The sequence below is a fragment of the Stenella coeruleoalba genome (assembly GCF_951394435.1).
Source record: "Stenella coeruleoalba genome assembly, chromosome: 4".
Classification (NCBI taxonomy): Eukaryota; Metazoa; Chordata; class Mammalia; order Artiodactyla; family Delphinidae; genus Stenella; species Stenella coeruleoalba.
The window spans coordinates 62,049,251-62,062,844 of NC_137149.1; the positions used below are offsets into that span (position 1 = coordinate 62,049,251).

General features: G+C 43.3%; 1 protein-coding gene across 1 annotated transcript in view; it reads right to left on the bottom strand.

The window, feature by feature from the left end:
• RELL1 (RELT like 1) overlaps nucleotides 1-13,594 on the bottom strand; it is a 63,025-nt gene that overhangs the window by 14,111 nt on the left and 35,320 nt on the right. Inside the window, exons 4-6 of the mRNA XM_079920525.1 lie at nucleotides 6,274-6,331; nucleotides 3,614-3,850; nucleotides 231-369 (exon numbers count right to left, since the gene is read on the bottom strand). Coding sequence (XP_079776651.1) covers nucleotides 234-369; nucleotides 3,614-3,850; nucleotides 6,274-6,331 — 431 coding nt within the window. The 3' untranslated portion in view covers nucleotides 231-233. The remainder of the gene's footprint in view (nucleotides 1-230; nucleotides 370-3,613; nucleotides 3,851-6,273; nucleotides 6,332-13,594) is intronic.

The following is a 13,594-nucleotide window of genomic DNA, read 5'->3' on the forward strand; positions in this document are numbered from 1 at the left end:
ATTATATAGGCCAGGTCCCTGGAGGCACCTGTGTTGATGGGCTCTTCACAAAAAGCTCTGGGCAGACAAGTAATGGTGTTCCGACCCCTACAGCCTTACCAGCTCCAGGAAAGTACTTCTCATTTCCCTGCCAAGTCACTCCCGTATTACCACAGACTCCAGGGAGGCTCTGGGCACCTTCTCCCTGCCATGTACCACCCACCCCCAATGTCGCCACAACTTCAACTTACCTGCTACTCTGTGCCACTTCGCTCTCTCTTCAGGGGTGTCATAGACACCTCCCCATTGACGCTGTCGGTCCCACTAACTGACATTAAACTTCTCCGCTCCTTCTGATTTGACTTGTGTTCCACTTTCGTAACCCTAAACCTGAGTGGGGGAAAGAGGACATGTGACGGGTTTTGCTTTTCCACTGAACAAGAATCATGAATGAAGTAAAAATCATCCACCTGGAGGATCCCAAACAAACTCAGCCAAAAGTTAGGACAGCAATGAAAATCACCATATTCACATACACACAGGACTATATATAAAATAGATAACCAACAAGAACCTACTATATAGTGCAGGGAACTATACTCAGTATTTTGTAACAACCTATAAGGGAAAAGAATCTGAGAAAGAATATATATATATGTATTAATATATACGTATTATATTAATATATATATAGCTGAATCACTGTGCTGTACACCTGAAATTAACACGACATTGTAAATCAACTATACTTCAATAAAAACTTTTTTAAAAGGAAAAGAAGGGCTTCCCTGGTGGCGCAGTGCTTGAGAGTCCGCCTGCCGATGCAGGGGACACGGGTTCATGCCCAGGTCCGGGAAGATCCCACATGCCGCGGAGCGGCTGGGCCCGTGAGCCATGGCCGCTGGGCCTGCGCATCCGAGGCCACAACAGTGAGAGGCCCGTGTACCACAAAAAAAAAAAAAAAAAGAAAAGAAAAGAAAACCACCATATTCAACAGGAGGAACCGTCCTGCCAAACCTCCCAGCTGATGTTCACTCAACACATCACAGACTCTGCTGCACAGTTTACAGAGCATGCGAAATGCACTAAGAAACACAGGTACTCAAATATGAAACAGCCTCAGAGCTGTGGTTTCTAACAAGGACCTGGGCTTAAACATCAGCTGTTTTAACAACAGAAGGCTGGATAAAAGCCCGACCAGTTTGCAAATCTGATGTTCACTAGGGAACTGTCTTCTCAAATTTCACCCAGCAGAGGGTCTACCTCTCTAAACAGGGCCCCAGACACATGTTTATCAGCATCAGTCGGGTGGCAGAGTTTTTGTGTCTGCATGACTTTTGTCTGGGTTTTTTTGTTTCTGTTTTTGAAGCAAATTTGGGTTTTCATTAAGGGTTAAGGAATTTAAGAAAGAGATTTTCCTTAAGAATTAAGAGAGAAGTTAAAGAAATGTACTCAGTTGGACTGCTTTTCTCGTCCATCACCATCAAAACCCGAAAATCTTTCACAGCAGTTTCTCTCTAATCTTGGTCTTCATTTCCCTCAAAACCATCTAAAATAAATTCTCTTTGTTTGTCCAAAATGAGCTCACCCACCAGAAGGAGGAAGGAGACTCTGAAGCAGTGAACGGAGGATCAGGAAAAAAGTTGTCACCACAAACCTATTCGGTCAAACTTTAAAACTCTCTTTAAGCAACACTTGCTGAAAAGCAGCCTGTAATCACTCAGCAGTCATAGTATTTATTCTATCTCCAAGACAGAGAGTTGGATTGGGGGCGTTTAAAAAAGCCATGTTGAATCTGAGTTGAAAGTTTCAGCAGATTTTTTTTTAAAGCAAACAAAATACACTTTGTCCAAACAAGTTACAGGTTCTCACCGCATTCCACATTCATAAGTTCCCATGACTCTGCTCTGAATAAAACAGTGTGGTCATGAGTTGCACTGTTTTGTTATAAGTGGCAAAGAGCCAAGGAGTCTTCTCCTTGTTGCTTGTGCAACACATGATGAAACTCAATGGAATTCAAATAACAGTAATAATAATAGCCAACAATTCTTGAGTATATAATAAGCACCAAAAACTGCTCTAAGACCTATACCTGAGTCACCTTATTTCGTCTTCACAGCAACCCGATAAGGTGAGTGCTACTGTCATCCCCATTTTATAGAGGGGAAAACTGGGGCACAGCGAGAAGTAACAGTTTGTAAGTAGTGGTGTCAGGAGTCAAATGAGGGTGATTCAGTGAGTCCAGGCTACTCTTCCCAGAGTTTGTCAGTAAGGAGAGAAGGATCACGTAGGCAACACTGTCAGCTTTTGCTCAGGGCTTCCCCAGTCTGGTGCCGGCAGGCATGCTCTCGACCATTACTCTCTACTGCCTTGGCACGTGCAGCATGAGCCCTGCAGTTCCTGCAGGAGGCTCAAAATCAACCAAAAATGCTCTGCATACAGTATCGTCAAATTGTTTATCACTTGAACTGCAAGATCTCCACATCACATATGGGTCACAGGTAAATGGAACTTTAGGACTGGGAAAGGAGGAGGTGAAGGAAAAGCGAGCAGTCCCAGGGGTCCACGTGGATCTTACACGGCAGAGGCTGGAGAGCAGTGGACCAGGCTCCATCTCTTCCCTTCTTCCTGGCCGACGTTACCTACCTCCCTGGCCATTAGGTGTGGCCAAGTGATTGAGTTCCAGACAGAGGAATGTGAGCAAGACTGAAATGTGCCACTTCAGGCCCATCTCCTGAAAAACCTCTTGTGAACAATGCTCTGCGTACTTTCTCCTGCTAGCAAATCCAGCAGAGGCACAAGATGGAAAGGATCCAGGGCTCTGGGTGACTGCTTGAAGAGCCACCACTGATCTTTCGATTTCCACAAGTGAAATACAAATTTACATTCCCTAACAGTTGAGATTTGGGTTTTATCTGTTAGAGCAAGTGTGATGGTTAATTTTATGAGTCAACTTGACCAGGCTAAGGACTGCCCAGAGAGTTGATAAAACATTGTTTCTGGGTGTGTCTGTGAGGACGTTTGCAGAAGAGATTAGCCTTTGAATTGGTAGATTGAGTAAAGATCACCCTCACCAATGAGAATGGGCATCATCCAATCCCTTGAGGGCCTGAACAGAACTAAAAGGCAACGGGAGACTGAATTTGCTCTTTTTACTTGAGCTGACACATCCCTCTTCTTTTGCCATAAGACATGAGCATTCCTGGTTTCTAAGCCTTCAGACTGGGACCAGGACTAATACCACCGGCTCCCCTGGTTCTCAGGCCTTTGGACTTGGACTGAATTACCACCAGCTTTCCTGTCTTCTTGGCCTCCATAATCGTGTGAGTTAATTCCCATAATAAATCTCTTACATGTGTGTCTGTGTGAGTCTGCTTCTCTGTAGAACCCTAATACAGCAAGTAATTAATTTGTTACCTTAATTAATACAAGTCACACCTGATCTTGCAATAGCCACCTCTTAGAATTCTTCTGCTGTTGGAAAAATACAGGACTCAGACCAGAAAACATCAAAGAAGCCCAGAGATAGGACCCGAGCCAGGCTCAGGAGAACACACTCTACATTTAACGGGTGTACAAATCCACACAGCGCAGCAACTGTGTTACACAAACCCAAAGCACCCCCAGGACTCACCTGCCCACAGAGAGGACAGTAACTTCTCCTTGGCGCCTTGAGCGGCCCTCTTTGGCCTTGTTGGTGGGTTTTATGAAGTGCCATCGCTTGTGCCTACATCGATGACACACGTCCCGCTCGACAGCGCCACCCACTGTGTGCAGATGGTGGCCGCAGATGTGCTTCCCTGGGGTGCCACCTGGCGACAAGGGCCCGGGGCTCACAGGCGGGCTCCCAGGAGTGCTAGGGGTCGCCGGGCTAACGTGGGAAAAAAAAAAAAGGAAAAGGTCGAACTGGTTATTAAAAGAAATACCAGCTAAGGCATTCTCTCCCCCTGCATTATAAGAAGCAGGTTTAAATCAAAAGAAAAAAAATGCCTCTTCCAATTATACAAATGGGCTTCGTGAACTGATCTCAGGCAGCAGGTACTCAGCTCTTATGACTAGACAATGACAGTTCGTTTTAAACAGTAACAATGTGATTTATCACTTCCAGTATGGAATTAACTGGCCGGAAATAAACCACTGCTTCTAATGATGATGCACTGTTTGTCTTTCAAGTATTAGGTCTCTTTCCAAATGGCTGATCTCCCTTTGCATGCAGTCTAATTTCAAGTAAACTAATTTCTCACACATACCCAAGTTCCTCCTAGATCTCTAAGCTAAGAGATGCCCCGAATATATGTGCCCTGGAGGAGAGAAAAACTTAAATTCCAATCAAATTATCGGATGACTTAAGATAGAATATTTGATCCAATCTGACTATTGTGTCAAAGGAAGAAAGCTTTTAGGTCAAGACATCAAAAGTGATTCTCAAGACAGATGTTGATCATAGTAATAACAAAAATAGCTAACACTTAGCAGTCTACGCACTTGATACATATTAATTCCACTGATCTTCACAAAACCTTGAGGTAGGTATTATTAGTTTCCTCATTTTAGAAACTAGGACACTGAGCCTCAGAGCAGTTAAGTAACTTACCCAAGGTCACACAGCTAGTAAGCGACAGCTGAGATCCAAATCTAGAAAGACTAAATCTAGAAACCATGATCTTAACCATCATGCTACAGTGCTTCAGAAACAGGGGAGATCACTCTGATAACCTGGAAGAAACCCAGCCGTACCATCCAAAACACAAAAAGCAGAAGTATATATAGGTCAGATGCTGGCTGCTTTCAAAAGGCACGTGTCAAGGCTCTGGTCCACTAGGAAAGGAGGAAATAAGACAGGACACGGCCAGCCCAACCAGGAATCAGTCCTCTGACCTGGTGTAGGTGGGGTGGGCAGGGCAGCACATAACAGCAGAGCCTGACTCCTGAGACTGGGCTGAGAGCCCAAAAGGCATACAGAAGTCTCATGACAGCATAAGCCAGCCTTTATGCCGCTGGTAACCAGCCCACTTGCCCACTTCAAAAGTAGACAAAAAAATTTAACAACATTCATTCAACAAACATTTATCTAGTACACGCTGCGCACAAAACCCAATGACAGGGACTATAGGATGCCCTAAGATGACTGAGGCAAAGATTCGATGAGGTGACATGGTCCTAACACAAGGAGTCTGTGGTCAGGGCTGGAGTGTGGCGGAAACCACAGCTCGTATGTTTCTATAAACTACACCACCAGAGCTCCTTTCACTGGCCTTCTGGCACTAAGTCACCTCGCTAAAATGCAGATCTAACGTGGCCAGTTTGACAAACATGTATGAAATAGCTAAGATGCGCTGGGTGTACCACCCACAGAGTAAGCAGGAAAAGGTCCAAACTCCTTGCCATGTCACTCAAACCCAACTTGCCTTCCTGGCCTTTCTTGCTTCTGTCCATAGCATGAACTCGGGCCACCCCAGACTGAACGTTACCCAGAGGCATCCCACACTTTCACTCTCCCGGGCCTTTTGTCCTGGACTTTCTCTGCCTACAAGCAGCCCCTGCTTCTTGTCTCCACTCCCCACTAGACTTCGTCCTCCATGGCAAGGATCTGTGAAGGCCCGGCTCCAGCATCATGCCCAGCACACAGCAGGCACTCAATAAATGCTCCATGAAGCATGAAAACTTACATAGAAATACAGTTACCTGTAATTAATTAGGAAGGACTATGATACTCAACCACCATAACCTAAAACTGGTAATACAAGAACAGAACTTAGCAGGTGCCCCCAAACCAGCCTGGTTTTTCGTTTAATCATCATTGTTCATAGAGGTCTTTCGATGCCCGAGGTATTCGGTATTCCTCATAATATTCCAATTAAGTTGGTACAGTGGTTATCTCCAGTTCATAGATGATGGAACTTGAGCTCAGGGTGCTCGGTTAACTTGCCAGAGAAGAGGGGATCCAGAAGTGGTGGAGGTAAGACTCACCCAGGTCCCCAGCTCCAGGGCTACTCTTCCCTCTCAACACCGTTCTCTAATGCAGCCCTTCTCAGCCAGGGGCGACTTTGCCCCCAGGGTACATTGACAGTGTGTGGAGGCGTTGGTTCTGGGATGTCACACAGCAGGAGAAAGGGACAATGGCATCCAGTAAGTGGAGGCCAGGAATGCTGTTAAATGTCCTACAATGCACAGGACAGTTCGTCACAGCAAAGAATTCCCTGGCCCAAATGTCAATAGTGCCAAAGTACAGAAACCTGCTCTAGCGGATAACTGAAAACGAAAGCCCCATAAAATCAGGGGAAAAGCACTCACCTTTCAGGATCACACAGGTTGTTATCTGCTACCATTGCCTTTAAAACATCAGCATTTGCTAAGGAAAAAAAAGAAGGTCAAGAATTAAAATGGGGGACTTCCCTGGTTGCGCAGTGGTTAAGCATCCGCCTGACAATAAGGGGACATGGGTTTGAGCCCTGGTCTGGGAAGATCCCACATGCCACGGAGCAGCTAAGCCTGTGAGCCACAACTACTGAGCCTGCGCTCTAGAGCCTGTGCGCCACAACTACTGAGCCTGCGCTCTAGAGCCCGCAAGCCACAACTACTGAAGCCCGCGTGCCACAACTACTGAACCTCGCATGCCTAGAGCCCGTGCCCCACAACAAGAGAAGCCACCGCAATGAGAAGCCCACGCACCACAACAAAGAGTAGCCTCTGCTCACCGCAACTAGAGAAAGCCCGCTTGCAGCAATGAAGACCCAACACAGCCAAAAACTAATTAATTAATTAATTTAAAAAAAGAATTAAAATGGAATCAATCAGATGAGTGATCATAGAATTATCATATCAGAAAAACTGTTTGGAAAACACCTAATTGATTTCCTTCAGTTCACAAATGAGGCCCTGGGGCCCTGGAGAAGGGAGGGTCTTTCCCAAGAAAAACCCAGATGTGGCACCATCTGCCAATACTTTTCACCACGCAGGAATTTAGGGAGAGTGACAGAGAATCTATGCAAAGGAAAGCAGATCTACCACAGAGCTTTGTTTCCTACACGTCATTAGCAATATAACACAGAAGCCATATCTTTCTCCCCTTCTCAAACCAAAAGGAAACTGAATTTAACTCACTTTGCTAAATATGTCATAAAATGTATGTCTCAAGAGACCTGTATTTTAATACCTTATACATGCTCAACGAATTAGCCCTAAATTCTGGATACCCATGTAGTATCAAGTCTATCCCACATAGAACCAGGGATGAGAAAGGATTAATTTTCTAGGTGGGCCATTCAGACCATACAAGACCTTAACTCTAGCCAGATAGCTTTAAATTTCAAATGTTGGTCACACCCATCAGTTAAATTAGACTTCTAATGTTAACTTTTTTTAAAAAAAATCCAAGTTTGTAGGGGGTGCCTAGGCTGTCCACTAAAGCAAATTGAATCTAAGCTTCTTGGGTGCCTACCCCACCGCCATGCACAGACACACATGTTCTTTTTGTCTTTTGTAGGGTGAAAAGTCTTAAGGATAAAAGACTGAAGTGAGTGGTCAAGTTTCTCTTGGGTATTTCCGGGCAAGGCCAGATGTGATGACCGACTCCTGACCCATTCCCATTGATTTTTAAAGCACTGTCCTCAGGACTAACCACACCAAATTCCCCAGAGACAATGAAACAATTTAAAAATCACTATTTATCATGTGAGCCAACACCAACATTATCATCTCAGATGAAATCCGAGAGGAGGAAAATTAACTCTATTTTCAACACTGCTGCTTTTAAGTGCTAATAGCTAAGGATGTATCCAGTGTTTCAACTTTTTTTCATTATTGCTCCACCCAGAGGCCTTTTTTTTTACATTTTTTTCCTAATCACCCTCCCATGAAACTATAATACTGCAGATATACACGTTTATGTAGTATACGCATATCTGTGTTTTACATATAAAATAGTAAGGGGGTTTTGCCCCCTACAATCTAATTTTCTCCCCTTCACAACCCTTGCAAATGTATGGGGTTTCTGAAGACATATTGATGGAGCATACCAGCCTTTTCAAAAAGAAATATTTTCTTTGCCTTTCATGACTATCTGTGAAGATGCACAAATGCATATCCAAACACAAGGTTTGATCTAAATAAGACTCTTATCATTACAAAAACAGTGCTGAAATGGATCAGCAGTATCTTTTCCCACGTGACAAAAAAGGCACATTACCCTCTGTAAGACAAATTTAAGTACAGTCTCATCATTTTCCCTTTAACTAATACTAAGAATTCAGGACAATAATTTTCTTTCAGATAAAGAGTTTAGGGAATACACAATAATTTGCCAGTTGAGATTTATATTCTGCCATCATTTACTAAACTTCAAAACTATAAACAGAAAAGAGGGAAAAATAACAACAACAAAAAAGGTATGAAAACAAAGATAACACTAATAGCATTCACTTATAAGAATGAGCTTTTCAAAAACAGAAGTTTAAATAGTCACCTGAGAAAATTAATTAATCAAAATGATGACCTCTGTTAGAAACATCAGATGATAAAATGCTGCCAGAGAGATTAGGAAAATATATTAAAATCATTACTAAAACTTGTTTTTATGGGCTTGTGTTGTTTCTCATGTATTCATGTATTCCTGTATCTTGCCCCTATTTCTTAGAAACAATAGTAAACAACCCCTTTGTTTGCTATGAGTGATGCTTTAAGAGTAGACTCAAGTTTTGATCATTCATACCCATTGAGGGTGGGTGTGTGAGACCAACACACACATACACACGCACATACGTCCTTGTCTCTAGTCTACCCTGCAATCCATACCAGGGAGTAAATCTCAGTAAACTAACCCTTGGGAACATTTTTGGTTTCCTGTGATGAGAAAACTCTAACAGAACACCACCATGAGCACATAAACACATGCTTTAATTTGGCTGTAAAAGAGCAATAATCCAATTAAGTTCTAATGAATATATTTCTCCTCCTTGTGATTACTCATAACTCCAAAACGCTGCAAAAGATGGTTTCTCCTACAGTTGTCAACATTCTGTCCAACTATTCTTCCCTTCATGGGCATCCAAAGGATGGGAGGAGTCAATTATAGGGCAAGCAAAGCCGGTCAAGGACAGGGGAAATTTTCCAGTGGGCAGTAATTTCCAGAAACTGCTTCCTCTCTTCTTTCCTGAATTTCTGCCTGATAATATGCATAGACCAGTCAAAATCAGACAAGAAAAATGCCTTGTCTTCTCTCCCACTATTACTCTTTTCAAAGTTTTCCCTTACATTCAAGGCAAGATCCTGGTATGTACCAGTCACTGGCTAAAAGCTTTACAGACCCCATCATGTTTGATTCTCCCCAAGAGCGGGCAGAGTTATCATCCCCATTTTAAAGATAGACACTGAGGCCTAAAGACTGTAACTGACTGGCCAGAGTCCCACAGCTAGAAACAGAGCTAGAAACAGACCTAGATTCAAACCCTGGTCTATCTGACTCTGGGGTGGGTGCTTTTCACCCCGACCTACTCCTTCAATGTCCAAGTCTCTACCTAAATGATGAGTAGTTTAACAGTTCACAGGATGTCTGCATAACCATTATAGCAAGTTCCAGAGATTTACTCAGTAATGATGGTAGTTTATGAAGGAATCCTTTTTGCCATCACACAAATTGAGCCCCAAGGTAAGAATGTCACCAAGGGATCCCTCTCTCTGCCTAGTGTGAATAACCATAACCAGGGCGCTTGGAGAGTAATCGCAATGCTCTGAATTTTTGCTGTTTTCAGACAGTGTCAGGGCCTGGCAGAGAAGCTCAGCTACGGAGTTGCAGGTACTTTCCAAACTTCCATACAGTGGAGTTGCAGGTACTTTCCAAACTTCCATACAGAGGCCACTGAATTGAAGACCCAAACGCTCTTCAATTCAGCTCTATTTAGAAAGGATTAGGGGGAAAATAATCAGTCTGCAGGCCAGCCAATAAATTCATCCTTCAAGAGATATTTATCTAAACAAGACTTGATTTGCAACATTCAAGACATGATAGGTTTAAACCATAAACAAGAATGTCACCATGAGTACAGGTGAAATATTATCCCATTAGCCAAATTAAAAATGCAAAGCAGAAGACGGGTCATATATCGTGACTGCAAATGTTTTAAAATATGTAAATGTAGGCAAAGAAAACATAAATAAACATGGAAAAATGGTAATGGTTTGTACTCAATTTTATTCCTTTTTTCTTCAATGTTTAAAGAAAAATTATGTTATAGTGTGCTGATAATTTTTTTTAAATAGTTAAATTAACCTCAACAGGGAGGTCTTAATTGATATTAAGTTCAGAGTCTGTTAATGACAAAGCAAAGAAAAATACATTTTGTTCTATAGAGAATTTAAGTCTCAAAGGCAAACTAAAAAAGCTAGGTTATCAGCTGGTAAGAGACCCAAGTATGTATCTAATCCCCCAGCTGCTGTTTTGGCACAGGCTGGAAGCTAGAGAGGGCCACGGCTGGAAGAGGGGTGTCCAGTGAGATCAGATGTCTCCTGGTGGCCAAGGAGAACCAAGGCCACACAAAGGATCAGAGCCCCCAGCCTTCCTCACAGGTCACTGGAGAAATCACAGGCAGACAGATGAAGGCCCTGACAGGGAAGAGGGTAAAGAATAAGAAAGACAGAAGGGAAAGAACAGGGGAGCAGAGGAGAAAGAATGAAATCAGTGCCTTGGTATTATTCCAACATACCTACTGGTAATCAAGGCAGCAGAAACCAAAAGGCTACTTTCTGAAAGGAAAAGGACATAATTAAAAAAGAAAAGAACAGCCCTATAGTCTGTGAGTGTGGAAGGTGAGGAAATTATATAGTCTGCTTGCTCCAAGGACCCAAAGGCTTCTCGTCTGCTGTAATTAGGAGAAGGGGCCCACTGCTGGCACCATCCTGCCACATGCTGGCTGTGTGACCTTGGGTAATTTTCTTACCCTCTGGGCCTCTGTTTCTTCATCTGCAAAATGGGGTGATAACAGGATCTACCTCATAAGGTAGTTTGGAGAATTTAATGAGTTAATGTTTAAGAGTTCTATAAAACACCCCAGCTGTATACGTTGTCTCTTTGAAAGGAGGAAGTTTATCATCCGTCTTTCCTGCTACCACGAAAGAGGCAGTGACAGCACGTGGGTAAGTATAGACTCTGACGTCAGATGCTAGAGTTCAAATCTCAGGTCTGCTACTTGCAGCAGGGTGACATTGGCAAGTTAGTTACGTGCTGTGGGCCTCAGTTTCTCAACTGTAAATTGGGAACGAAGTATCTGAGTCACAGGGTTCCCAGAAAGCCCCTGGAATGAGCTTGGCGCATAGCAAGCACTCAGTGTCTACTATGAAGTTATACGCGAGAACTGCAGCCCCCGGCAAAGTTTTCACAGCTGACTTATTTCAACCAGTTCACCTGTCAGTAACTCCCTCATGCAGCACTCACTAACTCAGCAACCGCTCCAGCTCTCAGAAGCCCAGGTCCCAAATGCCTCCAAGCTCCCCAAAGCCCTGAAGGCAGTTTCGAAAGCACAAGGTTACAGGAGCAACCTTACCCTGTGCACTTTTGTCATGGCTGGAGCTTCTATGCCAAGAACGTATTTGTGCATTTCTTATGCAAATTAAAATCCACTTTTTTTATGTGAAAGAAATATGCACCACTGAGTCCTCAAGGATAGCATCAACAAATACTGTTCCCTGAACGAAGGTCTTTAGAAAACAGACATCAAATCCAAGTGATTGCTGTCTTGTTATTTTAAACACCATATTATTAAGTTTGGCTATCTGGTTTTCCATCCCATAGAAACTGAAAGGTACAAAGTAGAAGAGAGTCGAGGCAATGTTGTATAGATGAAAGAGACCCAGGTAGGGCCAGGCTGCTCCTTAACCATGTGACCAACCACTTGGAGTATTCCTTTCTTCATCTGTAAAATGGGTATAATAATATCAACTCCAGAGGAATATTTTGAGGATTAGATTATGCACATAATGCACCTAGATCTATGCCAAATACGTAAAACCCACTCTGTAAAGAACAATGAAAATTATGCTGAATCATGTGAAATTGCTGCTTCTCTTAGTCAGAAAAACTGACCAGCAGCCTGGGCCAGGCAGATGCTCCAGTTGATAGTGAGGATATGGGGGCAGAGGAGCCCCGGGGAGCGGCTGGGGATGGAAGAGCGTGTATTTACTGAGCAGCACGGAGGTATTTCTACTTTTGGACAAATGGCTCAGGTGCAGCAGTGCAGGCTGCATGTGTCAGCACTGACCAGGGCACAGACAGAGCCCAAGGAAAACATTTTCTTTTAAATTCTCATGAGAATTCAAAGTATGGAGATCTGCGGATACGGGAGATGTCGACTGAAAATAATGCACGACCTAAAAGTTGAGAGGTTATGTTTTATTCAGTGGACAAATCTGAGGACCTAAGGCCGGGACACAGCGTCTCAGACAGCTCTGAGGGAGCGCTCTGCAGAGGCAACCCCAGGATATACAGGGGTTTTTGCAACAAAGACCGGGTAGTCGGAACATCAAAAGATGACTATTAATTAAAGAAAACCAGACATCTCGAGTTAAGGAATGTAGTTCTTTTCTATGTATGGGAAGATGCAAGAGTCTGGGTTCACTGAAGTCATTCCTTTGATGTGCACCTCAGCCCTCTGGGGCCAGTATCCCGTGCACCCTGCGTCTCCTCAGGGTGCCCCGCTGGGGCAGATGTGATGGCTTGATGGCTGCAACATCCTTTGTTTACTGACATGACAGGTGACATTTTTAGTTCACAGGTATGTGGGTAGGAGTGCCACACACCTCAAAAGTCACTCGGGGTGTGGAATCTTATGGAGACAATCACCTTCAAAACAATGACCCTGATTTATCTAATCAAGATTAAACTCATCCTGATTAGTTTAGGAAGATGGGGAAGATTAGGAAGATGGGGGTTTAGAATACATTTCAGAGGGGGAAAAAGTGCTTAAAGCCATAAAGGTTAGACTTTTTAAACGTATTAACACTTAAGAATAGATCACAGAATGGGCAAATCCATGGAGACAGAAAGCAGAGGAGGGGTTGCCAGAGGATGAAGGGAAAGGGGATGGAGAATGGGGAGTGACTGCTTAGTGGGTACAGAGTTTGGGATGATGAAAAAGTTCTGGAGCTAGATAGTGGTGACGGCTGTACATTATTGTGAACGTACTCAAGGCCAATGAATTGTCCATTTTAAAATGGGTATAACGGTCCATTTTATGTTATGCGTATTTTACCACAATATGTTTAAAAGCACAAAAAAAGGAATAGATAATATTTGAGTGCTTATTATACAAGCACTTTATGTGCAATATGTCACAACAATGCTATGCGGTAAATATTATTTTAGAGGAGGAAAGTGAGGCTCCATGATGTAATATGACTTTCCCCACATCGAGGTGAGGCCAGGAATAAAAGATAAGCCTCCGGGGCTGACTCTACGATGACTGACTCTTAGAAAACACTTCTATGAAACTCCCCTGGTCAGATAATGCGGGAAGCTGAGCTATTTGTGAGCTTAGGTAAAAGGTGTCAATAACTTCAGAAACATTGACAGGACAATCTATACAAATCATGACTCTTTGAAGCAGGTTTTTAATAAAACATACGA